This window comes from Gracilinanus agilis, chromosome 4, assembly GCF_016433145.1.
Source record: "Gracilinanus agilis isolate LMUSP501 chromosome 4, AgileGrace, whole genome shotgun sequence".
Classification (NCBI taxonomy): Eukaryota; Metazoa; Chordata; class Mammalia; order Didelphimorphia; family Didelphidae; genus Gracilinanus; species Gracilinanus agilis.
Genome location: NC_058133.1, coordinates 31,705,531 through 31,722,567, shown reverse-complemented (window position 1 = coordinate 31,722,567; position 17,037 = coordinate 31,705,531). Strand labels below are relative to the sequence as shown.

The following is a 17,037-nucleotide window of genomic DNA, read 5'->3' as shown; positions in this document are numbered from 1 at the left end:
TTTAACATGTGTGGTCAGTCAAGACTTATTTACATATTATTGACAGTTACATTGGTGTGGTCTTTTCAGGTCTATATCCCCAATCATGTCCTCATCAAACCAAGTGTTCAAGCAGTTGTTTTTCTTCTGTGTTTCCACTCCTGTAGTTCTTCCTCTGAATGTGGGTAGTATTCTTTTCCATATATCCCTCAGAATTGTCTTGGGTCATTGCATTGCTGTTAGTACAGCAGTCCATTACATTCGATTTTACCACAGCGTATCAGTCTCTGTGTACAGTGTTCTTCTGGCTCTGCTCCTTTCACTCTGCATCAATTCCTGGAGGTATTTCCAGTTCACATGGAATTCCTCCAGTTTATTATTCCTTTGAGCACAATAGTATTCCATCACCAACATATACCACAATTTGTTCAGCCATTCCCCAATTGAAGGGCATACCTTTGCTTTCCAGGTTTTTTTGCCACCACAAAGAGCACAGCTATAAATATTTTTGTGCAAGTCTGTTTATCTATGATCTCTTTGGGGTACAATCCCAGCAATGGTATGGCTGGATCAAAGGGCAGGCATTATTTTATCACTCTTTGGGCATAGTTCCAAATTGCCACAGACCCTCCAACATTCATTACTTTTCCCTGCTATCATTTTAGCCAATCTGCTAGGTGTGAGGTGGTACCTCAGAGTTGTTTTCATTTGTATTTTTCTAATTATTAGAGATTTAGAACACTTTCTCATGTGCTTATTGATACTTTTGATTTCTTTATCTGAAAATTGCCTATTCGTGTCCCTTGCCCATTTATCAATTGGGGAATGGCTTGATTTTTTATACAATTGATTTAGCTCCTTGTATATTTGAGTAATGAGACCTCTGTCAGAATTTTTTGTTATAAAGATTTTTTCCCAGTTTGTTGTTTCCCTTCTGATTTTGTTTGCATTGTTTTTGTTTGTACAAAACCTTTTTAATTTAATATAATCAAAATTATTTATTTTACATTTTGTAATTTTCTCTAACTCTTGCTTGGTTTTAAAATCTTTCCTTTCCCAGAGATCTGGCAAGTATATTATTCTGTGTTCACCTAATAAATAGTATATATCTTAAACCATCAACAAGCATAATATGCAATGGAGATAAATTAGAAGCCTTTCCAATAAGATCAGGTGTGAAACAAAGATGCCCATTATCACTTCTATTATTTAACATTGTACTAGAAACACTAGCAGTAGCAATAGAGAAGAAAAAGAAATTGAAGGTATTAAAATAGGCAATGAGGAGACTAAGCTATCACTCTTTGCAGATGATATGATGGCCTACTTAAAAAATCCTAGAGAATCAACTAAAAAGCTAGTAGAAATAATCAACAACCTTAGCAAAGTTGCAGGATACAAAATAAATGCACATAAATCATCAGCATTTCTATATATTTACAACACATCACAGTAGCAAGAGGTAGAAAGAAAACACCATTTAAAATCACCCTAGACAATATAAAATACTTAGGAATCTATCTACCAAAACAAACACAGGAATTATACGAACACAACTACAAAACACTTTCCAAACAAGTAAAACTAGATCTAAACAATTGGAAAGCCATTGATTGCTCATTGGTAGGACGAGCTAACATAATAAAAATGACCATTCTACCCAAATTAATTTACTTATTTAGTGCCATATCTATCAAACTACCAAAAAACTTTTTTACTGCATTAGAAAAAACTATAACAAAGTTTATTTGGAAGAATGAAAGATCAAGAATACCAAGGGAAATAATGAAAAAAAAAACAACGTGAAGGAAGGTGGCTTAGCAGTACCAGATATTAAGCTATACTATAAAGCAGCAGTCATCAAAACAATATGGTACTAGCTAAGAGATAGAAGGGAGGATCAGTGGAATAGACTAGGGGTAAGTGACGTCAGTAAAACAGTGTATGATAAACCCAAAGAGCCCAACTTTTGGGACAAAAATCCACTATTTGACAAAAACTGCTGGGAAAACTGGAAAACAATATGGGAGAGATTAGGTTTAGATCAACATCTCACACCCTACACCAAGATAAATTCAGAATGGGTGAAAGACTTGAATATAAAGAAGGAAACTGTAAGTAAATTTGGTGAACACCTGCTGATTTATTGAGTGCAAACTGAACTCTATCACAATGAAGTCATCTGATGGCTCTGCTTGAGGGTCACAGAACCTGTCAGGCTGCACAAAGGACTCGTCAGAATTGCTTACTTGGGCAGGTCTGTCTTGGTGATCTCAACGTATCCTACACCCTAGGCATCCAGAGTGTCCAAGAACAGGAAGGAATCCTTGAGAGAACTAATATACTAGAAGCAGAGTGGAAACAGATCTTAGACATCACCACTTCCATTTGAAACCAAAGAGGAAATGACTTGCCCATGTTCACTTAAGTAGTAGGTGGCAGAGTTAGGATTCAAGACCAGGTCCTCTAATTTCAGATCCAATACTCTGTCTGTCCAGGAGATTCTCTGTCTGTCTGTCCATCTGTCTGTCTGTCTGTCTGTCTGTCTGTCTGTCTGTCTCTGTCTCTGTCTCTGTCTCTTTCTCTGTCTCTCTGTCTCTCTCTCTCTCTCCCCACATATAGATTCCCATATTTTTCTCCCTTCCTTCCCCTCCCTTTCATCTCACCATATCAAACTGTTCATTTCCTTTATCCTCTTTCTCTGTGTATTACAATCACTTCCTCAACACCCTCAACTCCATTATTTTATCTCTTCCTTACAATTTCCCCCAATCCTCCTTTTCTGACTCTACACATTCATCTTTTTCCCCATCCCTCCCATTTTTGTTCATTTATTCAATCTCCTTCAGCCTCCTTCCTTCCACCCACCCCTTGGGTCAACTCATCAAGAAAGCTATTCATTCACACACGTGCTCTATAAAAGACTAGAAGCTAAGTCAACACAAAGAATCCAGGGCAGATAGGTAGCACAACAGACAGAGATCCAGGCCTGGAATTGGGAGGACCTGGGTTCAAATCTAACCTCAGACATATCTAAGCTCTATGACCTTGGGCAAATCACTTAATCCCAATTGCCTAGCCCTTGCTACTTTTCTGTCTTAGAGTTGTTCATAAGACAGAAAATAAGGGTCTAAAAAGATAAATCACAAGGAATTCACCATCATTATCAACCCTCCCACCTAAATAGACACATTCTGAGGCACCCAGAGATAACACTGGGAAGTTGGGGAATTGAGGAGGTCCAGCTTTTTGTAGAATCTTCCTCATCCAAAGCATTCAGAAATGTGTACATCCATACAAACCTAAGCAGGCACATGCACCTGGTCAGGCTCTCCCACATATTCATAAATATGTGTGTGCAACCCAGAGGATAGAACAGGGAGAAGACACTTATGATCTCCAGTTCTGGCATAAGGAGTCTCTTGCCCACCAAAAAGTAAGGCAGCACCTTCTGAAAATGAGCATGTCCCATATTTTCCATCAAATATTTCCCCCATATAATTCGCAGACCTCCTTTTTGTTGCTGAGGTCAGGGCTCTGGGTCACTATTCTTACCCTCAGGCAATATAAGAACCTACAGGAAGGGGAAAAAGAAGGAAAAAAAGGAAGGAAGGAAGGTATTTATTTATCAATCATGTACTACATGCCAGGTACTGTATTAAGTAATGGAGATGTAAATATAAGCAAAAACAAAGACAGTTCCTGCCTTCTAGAATTTACATTTTAGTGGGGAAAGAGAAGCCACAAAAGGAAACTGCAGAACCGAGGAAGGGGGAAGGGTGGAGGTGAGGGTTCCTGGCATGGGAACATGATTTTAGTCTGGAAAATGAGGAACAGAGGGCTAGGAGGGGAATGAAGATGGGGCAGCCAAGGCCCTTTCACAAAATGGAGGCACCAGAAGAACTGACTATTGGGAGAGGAGGGCAAGCTCGATGGAGGGATATTCCATAGTGAAAAGGCCACAGGGAAAGTTGGACATTCCAGGGTGAAGTCCTACATGTTGAGTAAAATTCCAGGATAATAGAGGAGCAGAAACATAGTTTTGAAGCCTGGAAAGTCAAGAGCTATGAGAGACTTTTAAGGATTTCTAGTCTACCCACTCATCTTCTCTATAGCAATCTTTGTCTTGTTTCTTCAGAGAAGACTATCAAAGATCTGTTTAAACATGGATAGGAAAGGAGGGATCATTCCCACTTAGCACCTTGCTCTCAAGGAAGTTTTTCTTGTTGACCCTGCTATTAAGATAAAGCAAAGCAAAAAAGATTTTCGGATATATTGTTCTCGTGTGAAACAGTAAGAAACAGGCTTTATGTTGCACATTGTATCCAATGGTCTTTTTCTCCAATTTTGATTGCAAGTGGACTGGTCAGCAATAATGGTAAAGTCCCTCCCTAGGCAGTTTTGGTTCCACTGGAAATTCTTGATGTGGATCTTATATACAGAGTGAAAATCAGGTAGTGAAAAGTCCAAGGGTCCAGATCTGCACTATGTATAAATGGAGGTTTTGAACCTCAGACTTCATCCCCCATAAGTCCTTAGTTTTCCCCAAATCCCCTTTAATCTCTCCTGTACCCCCATGTTTATGTGGTCACGTTATTGTTTTATAGTTGGCTGTAACCCCTCCCTGGCTCTCTTTGGTGATTTGGAGCGGAGCTAGGATGGGGAAAGAAGGTAACAGGGCGCATCTTTTAAACTGACTCTTAACATGGCATGTGGCTTCAATTTTCTAATGGCTACCAATAAATCTTTTAATACCATAATATTTTTAAATATATCCCTTTATATTGTAAGGGTAAAAAGGGGTTTTATGGGTTCAATATATTAAAAGATGGTCACCAGAGGATTGAACTATTATCAAACCTCAATTAAGAGTAATCTCAAATCAAAATTGACTTTTATGGAAGTTTATTTACATGAGAAGAGAGAGAGGAAGTAAGGAAATAAGAACCTACTCTACTAATTAATCCAGGTAGATCTTAACCCTCAGCCAAGGGTTAAAGAGCCTGAGGCCTGGAGGTGAATGGAGCAAACTTCATTCACAGAGTCTATAAAAGAAGGTTCTTATTAGAAGTTCAGGAAGATTCAGTCTTTAAACTCACCACGGGGGGCAGCTGGGTAGCTCAGTGGATTGAGAGCCAGGCCTAGAGACAGGAGGTCCTAGGTTCAAACCCGGCCTCAGACACTTCCCAGCTGTGTGACCCTGGGCAAGTCACTTGACCCCCATTGCCTACCCTTACCAATCTTCCACCTATAAGTCAATACACAGAGGTTAAGGGTTTAAAATTAAAAAAAAAATAAGTAAACTCACCACGTGGAATAGTCTCGGTCACGAACCAGCAAAGCTCCCTCAGGTTGCCTTCACAAAACCAGAAGCCCCTCACTCACTCAACTCCCTCTTTTTAAAGGGGTCACTTTCCAGTGCCTTCCCCTAGCCTGCGTGTCCAATCACAATAGATGATTCTCATAGACCACCTAGGGGGCAGGTCAGTTGATTCTGATTTGTCACTCACTCTAGCACACGTGGGTTAGGACCTCCCAAGTTTGGAGGTACTCTCACCTTTGGTGATTAAATCTAAATATGGGCAGTGTAGACTTAATCTAATTATCACAATCCCCTCCTGTGATCATTTGGGAGACTAGTCTCCCCAACTGATCATTTAACAAAATCATCTTGTACTCCTAAAGTTCTAACTACAATAGTTAGAGATAAGAGGTAAGTAGAAGAGATAGAAAAAGAGAGAGCAAAATGAATGTTTTGCAAGGCACACTGACAAAAAACCAGTTAGGGGGCAATCCCCTTTGGCATAAGAGTTTACAATTCAAATAATTGTGTTCAATCCCCTCAAGTTCAATTATTTGTACCCCAAAGTTCATTTTGGATTGTCTTGATTTAGTGTAGATTTCTGCAGGCATCTTTTCTGGATCATCTTGATTCAGTGTAGGTTTCTGCAGGCAAATAGTCAAAATTTTCTTGAACAATATTTTGAGGTTTGGATTTTTATAAAACTACAATCCACCCTGAAGAGGGTGTTTGAAAAGGAATCACCCAGATCAGCTCAGAATACATCATTGAGTTATGGGCTGTATGAGTCAATTATCAAAAGAAAAACCAAAACCATAAGAAAATTAAATTTTGGGAGAGATAAAAATTCAAAATAAGAATCAAAATGTCAAAAATCTATGTAAGTAAAATTTTAAGTAAAAAATTTAAATGAAATTTATTCTTATAAATTCATAATAGGCCCCTGTATTAGGGTCCAATTAAAGTAAATTCTGTACCATAAATCTTTAAAACAAAATATAGTAATATTGCACTTACCCATTGGCAGCCAAGACTACAGCAAGTTGGCATATCATAAAAGAAAAGAGGACTAGATTTTTATGTAAAAAGGAAATGTCATTTCCTGATCTGATTTTGCTTCATTCTCAGGGATAGGGGAGCCACAATGATGATGGCCAACCTTTGGTACTCGACCAGTAGTGTAGTACGAAGAGTCCTATGACTTAACATATGTTAAGCATCGCAACTTCAAGTCTTACACTAAGTTCAAGTCCTTTAGTATTGGCATAAAAGTTCAACAATTCTAGTTGGATTAGTATGGCCTTTTTTGACCTTGTACTCCATGGCACTGTGCAGTATCTCATCAGTCCCAATGGGACTGGTTGGTCTCCATGACCTTGTAATTCTTGCACTGTATGTTGGCTCTGTTGTTCCCTTCTGGCATCAGACAGAATCATTAATCACAGCCTTGTAATATTTAATAATAAATGACAGGTTACCATAGTCTAGGGCTTTTGGGGGTATGCATTAATATTATAGCAAATATATTTTAAACATATTACTGCAGAATCAAAAATTAATATTGATTATATGTACTTTAAGTACAAGGAATTTTAAAAAATCAAATATTCTATTAGAAAAGTAAAAGGCAATAGCAAAATAAAAATTTAGGAATTCAATGTGTTCCCAAAAATGGTGTCCACTTTTCTATGGACTATTATCTCCAATGTTTATAATAGGATACAGTCAATCGTTTTAATAGAAGGTGCTCTCTTTACATGTGAGCAATGAATCCAAGAGTCTTTTTCTCCAATTTTTATAGCTGTTGGAGTGGTTAACAATATTTGAAATGGACCTTCCCAGGAAGGCTGAGTTGCACTGGAAATTCTTTATATACACCTTGTCTCCTGGGTTCAGGTCATGAAGTGAAAAATCTAGGGGTCCTGCTTGTACTGCAGTTCCAGATTCATGGAGTTTACGCAGTTTATGCTGCAATTCCTGTATATAGGAAGCAATAGAAGTATCTCCTCCTAATAGTAATGTATATAGGAGAAAAAGGCTTAGCCTGCAGAGAGGGATATCCAAAAAGCATCTCATATGGTAAGATATGTAGATCTCCCATGGGCCTGCTTCTAAGATAAAATAGAGCTAGAGGGAGAATTTCAGGCCATTTCAAATGTGTCTCAGTGCATAATTGCCAATCATAGTTTTAAGTTCTCTGTTCATCCTTTCAACTTGGCCTGAGCTCTGGGGGTGATATGGCACATGGAATTTGGGAGTTATCCCCAGACAGGAATATATTTCAGATAAAACTGAATCGGTAAAGTGACTTCTCCTGTCCAAGTCAATACATGCTGGCAGGCCAAAATGAGGAATGATTTCTTTTAAAAGCACCTTGGCAACAAAATCCCCTGTGGCTCAGGCAGTAGGAAATGCTTCCAGCCATCTAGACAGTTGATCCACTATGACTAAACCAGCCTTTGGCATTGTTATGTAATCAATTTGCAGGTTCTCAAAAGTTGTTTCAACCAGAGGATGCCCACCATAAGCTTTGCCATGAAAGGCATGTTGGTTATATGGTTGGAAGGTAGGGCAAGCTGCACACACTTTAGAGGCTATAGTGGTTATGCCAGGAGCTATCTTTTAACAGAACCCTTTTAACAGAGTCCATGATGCCCTGGGTACCAAAATTACCATTTTTATGACTGGATTGGCAAATTTGTTGATAAAAGTTTCTAGGGAGCAGGGGTTTTCCTTCAGAGGACACCCATACTCCATTCATTTGTTTAGCTTTAAAGTTCTGCTTCTATTTTTTCACTTCCTTCTCATTATAGGAAAGCAATAAATTTAAGTCATCAGAGGTTGTCAATGTTAAAATCAATTCAGGCCCTTTTATGGCTGCTATTTTTGCAGCAATATCTGCCTGGTCATTTCCCCTAGAGACAGGGTCAGTGCCACCTGTATGGGCAGAGCAATGAACTACAGCTAGGGCTTTGGGTAGCTGGAGAGCAGAAAGAACTTCATTAATAATTTTTGCATTAGCTATAGATTTTCCAGCTGAGGTTAAAAATCCTCTCTGAAGCCATAACATACCCATTGAATGGCAAATTCCAAAAGCATATCTGGAATGTGTATAAATTGTTGCCTTTTTATCTTTGGCAATTATACTTGCATGTTTTAGGGCTATGAGTTCTGTGCCTTGAGCACTTAGATTTGAGGGCAGTGAAGCTGACTATACAGTGTCAAATTCTGTGACTACAGCAGTTCCAGTGTAGCATATGCCATCCCTCATAAAAGAAGAACCATCAATAAATAAGACTATATCTGGATTGTCTAAAGGAGTGTCTAGGAGATTATCTCGAGGCTTTTCAGCCAAGGACACTAGTGTTTCACAATTGTGTAATGGTTCTCCTGAGACTGATAAATCAGGAAGCAAGGTGGCAGGATTAAGAGTTGTACAAAGTTTTAAAGTAATATTCTCATCATTTAGTAAGGTTATTTCATACCTTGTAATTCTCTGATCAGAAAATGCCTGTGTTCTATGTCTTAGCAGTAATGCTTCTACTTCATGTGGGCACATAATTGTTAATGGGCATCCCAATACTAGATCAACAGTTTTTGTCACTAACAGAGCCGTGGCAGCTATGCCTCTAAGACATGGTGGTGCTCCTGCAGCTACTGGGTCCAGCTGGGCTGAATAATAAGCAATTGGACACTGATAAGGTCCCAAAGTTTGAGTTAAAACACCTGAAGCTACCCCTCTACGCTCATGTACATATAAAGTAAATGGTTTGTTATAATCTGGGATGCCTAGAGCAGGGGCAGACTGGATAGCTTGTTTTAGATTTGACAGAGCTAACTAGTGTTCTGGTTCAGTTCAGGGACTGAATTTTTTGTTAGTGCTATAAGGGGTTTAGTCATTTCCCCATAGCAAGGGATCCATTGTCTACAAAAACATGTTGCTCCTAAGATTGCTCTTAAGTGTTTTTTAGTGGTAGGATCGCTCAATTTTTGAATATTTTCAATGTGCTTAGGAGAAATATAACAGGCACCAGCAGTTAAAATGAACCCTAAATATTCCACTTTGGGGAGACACCACTGAACCTTTTCCTTTGAGATCTTATGGCCTCTTTTATGCAATTCTAAAAGATGTTTACTATCTCCTTGACATGTTTTGGCATCTGGGGAAGCCAAGAGCAAATTATCCACATATTTAATTAACTTGCTTTTTTCAATGTGATATTACCTGTGTCTTAGCTCAAAATCTGTGCAAAAAGGCTGGGACTTTCCGAGTACCCTTGGGGCAAATGAATCCACATCTCCTAAGAATTTTTCCAGGTAAAGGCAAATACATGTCTGGAATCCTCATGAATAGAAATCGAGAAAAAGGCTGAACACAGGTCCACTACGGTAAAGTAAGTGGCTGTACTTGGAATAGAGGAAATAATTGTTTTTGAGTTTGAAACCACAGGATGTCTCTTTATGATATGCTTATTTACAGCCCTTAAATCTCGAACAATTTGATATTGGGCTTTTCCATCTGGTCCCATTTTGGGCTTTTAAACAGGTAAAATAGGTGTATTATAGTCTGAATTGCATGGAGTTATTATTCCTTGCTCAATTAATGAATTTATTATTGGGGTGATTCCCTCAATAGCTTCTTTTGATAAGGGGTACTGAGGAATGGAGGGGGCTGGCCCTCCTCTTGTTCTAATCTGAACAGGAACAGCTGATTTAAGTAGGCCTACATCAGAAGAAGATATGGCCCAGAGAGACTTAGGGATATCGTCTGAGATTTCAAAGGTGGGAGGCTCTTTTACTTCCTGACTCTCTGAGAGAAGTACAGGGAGCAAATTTAAAGAGTCCTCTGGAAATTCTAATGGCATAGAGCTGTCTGGACTGCAAATTATTGTGGCTTTAAGTTTACATAGTAGATCCCTTCCCAGCAAATTTTTGGGGGATCCAGGCATTAAAAGAAAGGAATGTTCCAAAGTTAGGGGTCCTATGCTTACCATGCGAGGAGAAAGTTTTGAGACCTTTTGAGTGTTCCTGATACCCCTACTATGTTTAGAGAGCCAATAGAATTACAATTTTCATCTGGTTTGCTCACCAGTACTGATCTCGATGCTTTTGTAGCTAAAAGAGAATTATAATATGAATTTCCCACTTTTAGGGTTAGGTGAGGTTCCTTACTATTTGGGGGGGAATGTATGGGGATAATAGTCATCAAAGCATCAGGGTCTGGAAAATCAAAGGTTTCCCTTTTTGATTCCAAGGCCCTTTCCCCCCCTATCGCACCTTCATAAAGATGCTTGGGCTCTTTGGTGCCCCGTCCCCCTCACTGCTCAGGGGCATTAGCACCCTGAGTAGTTTGGGGGTGAGCTTCACTTAAGATATACTGTTGCAGGGTCATTTGGTATGAGTTATCATCTTCCAGATTTTTATTCCTAGCATATTTATCACTCCTAAAGTTGCGATTCCTGGAATCATTATTATTATTATTCCTATCATCATTTCTATAGTTATTATTCGACTGGGTGTTATTTCTGATTACTCTTAACAAATTCCTACAGTTCATCATTGTGTGGCCCTTCTTCTCTCAGAAGTGGCAGGTAAGGGACTGATAGTTAGATTCTTGGAGAGGATCTATGGTCTCTCCCCATCTTTTCAGTTTTTCTCTTAGTATTTTAACTTCTGCCTTTAAATCCTCTACTGAGTTACTATTTTCCTCACATCTTTGTGCATGGCCCTTAAAAACATAAGGTGCTACTCTCCTCAATTCCTCAAGATTCATAGATTCCCAGTTTGGGCAGTTAGTTTTAAAGTACTCTTTGACTACTTTGCAAGAATTCTCAATGAATTGTCTATGCACTTGTCTAATATTTCATTCTCTAGTCAAATAAAAGGCTATATATATATATATATATATATTTCCCATCTCAATGAGCCTGTCCATAAAATGGGAGGGGGTTTCATTGGTATATTGTTTGGTCTCCTCAGATTTTGGCCAGCTTTTAGGCATATCAGAGCAAGCTTTCATGGCTGGCAATAATGCTTCTCTGCCGTTGCACAATTTGTTGTAATCTGGGCCAGAATTGTAATTCCATTTTGGATTCTGGAGGGATCATTTAAGTCCTCCCTTACCCTTCTTCTGATTGGCCAGAGAGATGATCCTATTTTTTTCACTGTTTGTCAGAAACTCATCTAATATATTTTCAACATCCTGCCAATTAGGGTCATAAGTTTGGAATATATTCTCTAATTTTTTCACAATTAAGATTAGTTTGTTCACAAAAGTAGGCATATTTTCATTGAATCTAGCTAAATCTTGATGGTTGAAGGGTATATGGTGTCTTATAGACACCCAAATTCCCATCTTTATTGAAGGTTAGTACATCCCTTAGAGGGAATAAGCTTTGGACTGAATCATTTTCTGTTTCTGCCTCTAGGTTCCCTGTTTGAAGGTTTGAGTCAGCAGCAGCAACTGCAGAAGGGTCCTGTGGAGTAGTGGGAGGAACAGAGTCAGAGTGGGACAAAGACTGTGATAATGAAGAGGTATGGAGAAATAAGTATCTCTTATGCTGGAGTTTTCTTATTTTTCATTTTATTCTTTTTAAATACTTTGCAAAGATTTTTATAGAAGCCATCATTTGTTCCATATTCTCCTCCATATTGTCCAATCTTGAGTCATAATTAGGCTGAGCTTGTGGTTCCCTGGGTTGTTCTGTATTAGAAGGGGCATTTATTTGGGTTGGACAGGAAGTGTGTTGTGCTTGGAGAGTCTGAGATAACTTTTTTACTTGCTTCTCTAGTATTTCTAGGGTATTTCTCAAGTCTCTCTGGGAGAGGTAAAGATAAACAACTCCACTTACAAGTATTATAATCACACTCAAATATAGTGCAAGATATGTTCCTTGTAATATGTTCTGTGGGATTATGAACCAGAAAAAAATTAACATTTGTCCAAATTTAATTATGCAGTTGACAGCCCAGAGGATGAAGTTATCTACTAAGATGTTCAATGGCTCCAACCACATTTTTGTTTACTTAATTGTTAAGTTACTTGTAATTCTAGCTTTTGTCAGTAGATGATGCTGAGTAAGTTTTCCCTTGGCTAGGGGTTAAAGTCAAGGTGTGAGAATTCACAAATAAGGGTGTGGTCCTTTTAAGTACTTAAAGAGTGTGGTCCCCTTAAGTATGCCACAAGATTTAATTTAATTTTGGGTGGAGGGCTGGCTAAGAATCTTTTGTCTGAGGCTAAGTACAGGATTAAGTAGCTGCTAAGGGTAAAAAAAAACAACAACAAAACCCACAAGAATTTGCTTCCTAAACATGTGTTTTCTCTTTTGGGCAAAATGCAGCTTTTCCGAGGCAAAAGTTTTTTCAGGAGTAAAACAAGGTAAAAATGGTTAATTTCAACTTTAACAATCACTTTTTCTAAAAACAAAACTGAGCTAAGCTCAATGGCTTTTCTTCATTTTTTTATGGAGATTTTTATGAGATGAAATTGTTTGGGGCATGGAGTAGAGATGCTTTCCCATTATATAAGTATCCGTGCATGGGAATGGAAAATCTAGGTACAGTTTTGTTGGGGATTTAAAATCTTTAACATTAACTCACTAATTGCTGGTTTGTTATGGGGAGACTTTTTAAGGGGAATTTCTGTATTATTACATGTAAAGATGGTACTTTCCTGGGAGTCTGTAGTGTAGAGGGCCTGTAAAGGCTCTAGTAACAACAGCCTTTACTATTCTTCTGTATTTCCCTGGGGACGAGTAGGGATATTGATCACAATAATTCAAATAATAAGGAGTATTAGTAAGAGAGGAGTCACAAAGGGGAGTCCGAGTGGGTATTTCCATCCTTCCTGAGGCTGTTTTGTAGCCTTTGAGGTCCTACCTGTGAAGGTATCATACAAGGTGGGTTTGATGGATCCTGGCAACTATGGCTCTGAGTGACCTTTAAAAGTCAGTTTCTTTGTCCCAAGGAGGACTCAAGACAAAGAAGAACCTACCTTCTAACAAGAAGCAGAGGAGATGCTCAGAGCCAGAAAAGGGGATACTGTGAGAATCTATATGGAACAGAAAGCCCCAGAAAGAGTGCAGAAAGTGACTTTGGTTGGTAGTGTTGTTGGGGAATCCCTTGGGCTGTAGTAAAATCTCTGGCTAATTTTTTAAACTGACTCATTGGCTATCTGAAATTTAAGACAAATGCACAGATGGCTGAGCTCTGACAGGTTCTATTGTGACGGAGGCCTATTTTGGAGAATTAGCCTTGGTATGGACAGAGGCATTCAATGATGCCATGTTGATCTCTAGGGATAAATTCTTTGGTGATGACAAACCATCTTGCTTTTTACCACTTTGGCCCAAATCCTCATTCCAACCCCCTAACCAGTGTCCATGCTTTAGTTTCTCAATGCTTCCAGTCAGCTAGGTGATAAAAGGGACAGAACACTGGACATGGAGTCAAGAAGAATTATGTTCATTTTCAACCTCAGACCTTACTTTTGTTTGTCTCAGTTCCCTTAGCTGTCAAATGGGGAAAATAATAGCATCTATCTCACAGAGCTGTTGTGAAGATCAAATAAGATAATAATAGGAACTTTAGAAATGCTTATTCCCTTCTCTCCTTTCTACTTGATTTAAGGGACCTTCTGGGTATAGAATCCCAAAGTTATGACACAGAAACTGAGCAACCACAAGCAAACACGAGCTAGGGACTCCCCAATCAGGATGGCTCCGAGAAACCCAAAGTTACTAACAGGTCAGGATGTCTTAGAGAAATCCACAGTCACTAACAATAGGGTGTTCATTAGGCTCCCAAATGTAGCATAAAAACCCTACATGCTTGGGGAAACAGCCAAAAACCACTAACTACAAAGGCTACAGAAGTTCCACTTCAAGAACTACAGGGCACCCCTGAGTCTGTCAACACCCGCCACCTTACCCGCCACCCCCTGAGTTTCCCACCACCCCAAATATATATAATCTTTACTCTGACTATGCCCCCCCACCGGAACTCCTTTGCTGAGCTCCCCTAGTGCGCACTAGAAATAAAGACTTCCCTTTGCTTGGATTGCATTGTCTCTGTGTGCTCCTTGGGTGGCAATCCATTCGGATTCTAACATGGGTCAACTACCATTTACCACCATGTACATCAAGGAAGCACTCTGTCTCTATCCTCCTGTGCCATCCATTGGCAGGGATCTCCAAGAGACCATCTGCTTTCTAGATGGATGCTGCTTAACTGCAGGTACCAAGCCTCTGACTTTCACTCATACAACGTATTTGTGGGGCACCTACTAGAAAGGAGGAAGGTTGGAGTAGACCTTGGAGCTCCGTCCTGATCCTGAGAAGAGATTGTTTGAGGTCTGAGGTTATAAAGTTATCTGATTCTCTGTGAGTACTTGAGGACTGTGCTCCACTCTGGTTTCAAATGAAAAGAGGCCATATCTTATGCCAAAATTAATTTTTAAATCTTGCCAAGCAAGTTAGCTTCCCTCCTGCCCCTGGCAAGGGACTGCTTACACACATCATACTTGGGTGAGTAATGTTCTGACCTGTTTATCCTTTACTTCAAAAGGGATCTCAAGTTCACAGAAAATTTCCAGAAGGGTCAGTGTATTGCACTGGGCCCAAACTCCTAACTTTCCTTTCTAATTAACTAAGGCTAGTCAATAGCACCCTTTCCCCTTTCTTTTAATCAAGGTAGAGAAAAAAACAACATGGAAACATAGTGCACAAGGAAATGCTAATAGTCCAAATAACTCAGAAAGTTCAAGTCTTGGAGCTGGAAGTGACTATAAAAATGATCTTGTTGAATTTCTCATTTTTAGGTAGGGAAACCAAGCCTAGAGTAGGGAAGAGAAGTGTCCAAGGGACTTGTCCCTGTCACAAATATGTCCCTTTATATCCCTCCAGGCCCTCTTAGCCCTTCTTCCCTTCCAATCCAAAGATTATCCCTCATGGTAGAGAAAATATAAGTGAAATAAGAATTGAACACAATTCTATCTTGGCTTTGTCATACATCACAGATATCCTCTTCATCCTGAGCACCCTCTCTGGATGGAGAAGGGACTTGGTTTTCCCTCTTTCCCTCCTCCCATCACTCCCAACTGGGGTCCATTCCTTAGGATATTTTCTGAAAGCCTCTGAGTCACCATACCTGGTGAGACAGTGGAAAGTTGTCTGGATTCAGAACTGAGAGACTTCAAATTCTATTATTGCTCCAGGGACTTACCAGTAGTTTGTAAATGGGTAAGTTGTTTCCTTTTTCCTTTTTTCTTTCTTTTTTTACTTCCTCTCTTAGAATGAATATAGATACTTAGTATGCAATACTAAGTATCTATTTCAAAGCAGAAGAGTGGCCAGGGCTGAATGGTCAGGCAACTGAGGTTAAGTGACTTGCTCAGGGTCATGCAACTAGGAAGTGTCTGAGGGCAGATTTGAACCCAGGACCTCCTGCTCCAGGTCTGGCTCTCTATCCACTGAACCACCCATCTGCACCTAAAAAGGCAAGATTTTTCACTGGTCAGCCATTTCCCTCCCCTTGTCTGTCAGATGCAGATAATGTAGATAACTTCTCAGAGTTGTTATATATCAAATAATATAATGATTGCAAAGACAATTGTAAACCTTGAATTATCATACATCTCTGCCACGCTGGCACTCAACGAGGGGGCCAAAGCAGCTTGTGGGACAGTGGATAGAATGTTGTCCTGTAATCAAGACCTAAGTTCAAATCTGACTTTAAACATATAGTAGCTATTTGAACCTGGGCAAATCACTTAACCTCTGCCTCAGTTTCCTCTATAAAATCGGAAATAATGATGGAATCCAGCTCAAAAAGTTGTTGTGAGGATCTAATGAATTAATATTCATAAAATGAGCAAACAAATAAAAGCACACAGTAGGTGCTGTCTCCCTCCCCCCCCCCCTTTCAGGATCCTTGTGGGTCATTGTTATCAGCATGAGTTCTTTCTGAGTAAATAGATTTTGAATGCATGAATCAAGTAAATGAATGAATGACATAGTGAATGAATGACCCTTAGAGTCAGTCACAGAAGGTGGGGGGTGAGTGTAGGTCACTTTTAAGGTCTTGAATGGAAGAAGAGTCAACAAAGAAACTGCAGAGCTACAGAGGGTGCTGGGTGGGATAATAGAGTGCTGAGCCTGGAATTAAGAAAATATGAATTCAAATCAGGTCTCCAACACTTACTAGCTGTACAACTCTGGGAAAATCACCTAATTTTTTTCCATCTCAGTTTCTTCAACTGTAAAGTGGGGCTAATAGCATCTTCTTATATTGTTGCAAAGATCAAATGAGAAAATACTTGTAAAGCACTTAGCACAGTGCCTAGTGCATTGTAGGCGCTTAAGAAATATGCATTCCCTGCTACCTACCTCCAGAGAAAGAACTGTTGGAGCCATCTTTCATGTCAGTGTATTTTTGGTTTTATTTTGGGGTCCTGGTTATGCATGACTTTGCTCTTAAAACAGTGACCTACATGGAAGTATGTTTCACAGGACAAAAAAAAATGAAAATAAAAACCCTTAAAGAGAAATACTTATTTCCTTCATACCAGTTTGTTTCTTTTTGAGCCCTTCTGAGCAGGAATCATGGATAGGTGGTTAGTCAAGAGGTGTACTGATCATGAGTGTTTGCACCCCTTTAACCTTTGAGATTCAGAAGCACAGAGCAGTAGGTAGGTGTTCTTGTCCCCCGATCTTAGCAGCTGAGATGGAAGTAAATCCTGTAGCATCATTCTTGGAGGA

General features: G+C 39.4%; 1 protein-coding gene across 1 annotated transcript in view; it reads left to right on the top strand.

Moving 5' to 3' along the window:
• LOC123245740 (cytochrome P450 4B1) overlaps positions 1–17,037 on the top strand; it is a 137,389-nt gene that overhangs the window by 60,262 nt on the left and 60,090 nt on the right. Inside the window, exon 6 of the mRNA XM_044674743.1 lies at positions 7,124–7,132. Within this exon, the coding sequence (XP_044530678.1) occupies positions 7,124–7,132 (9 nt within the window). The remainder of the gene's footprint in view (positions 1–7,123; positions 7,133–17,037) is intronic.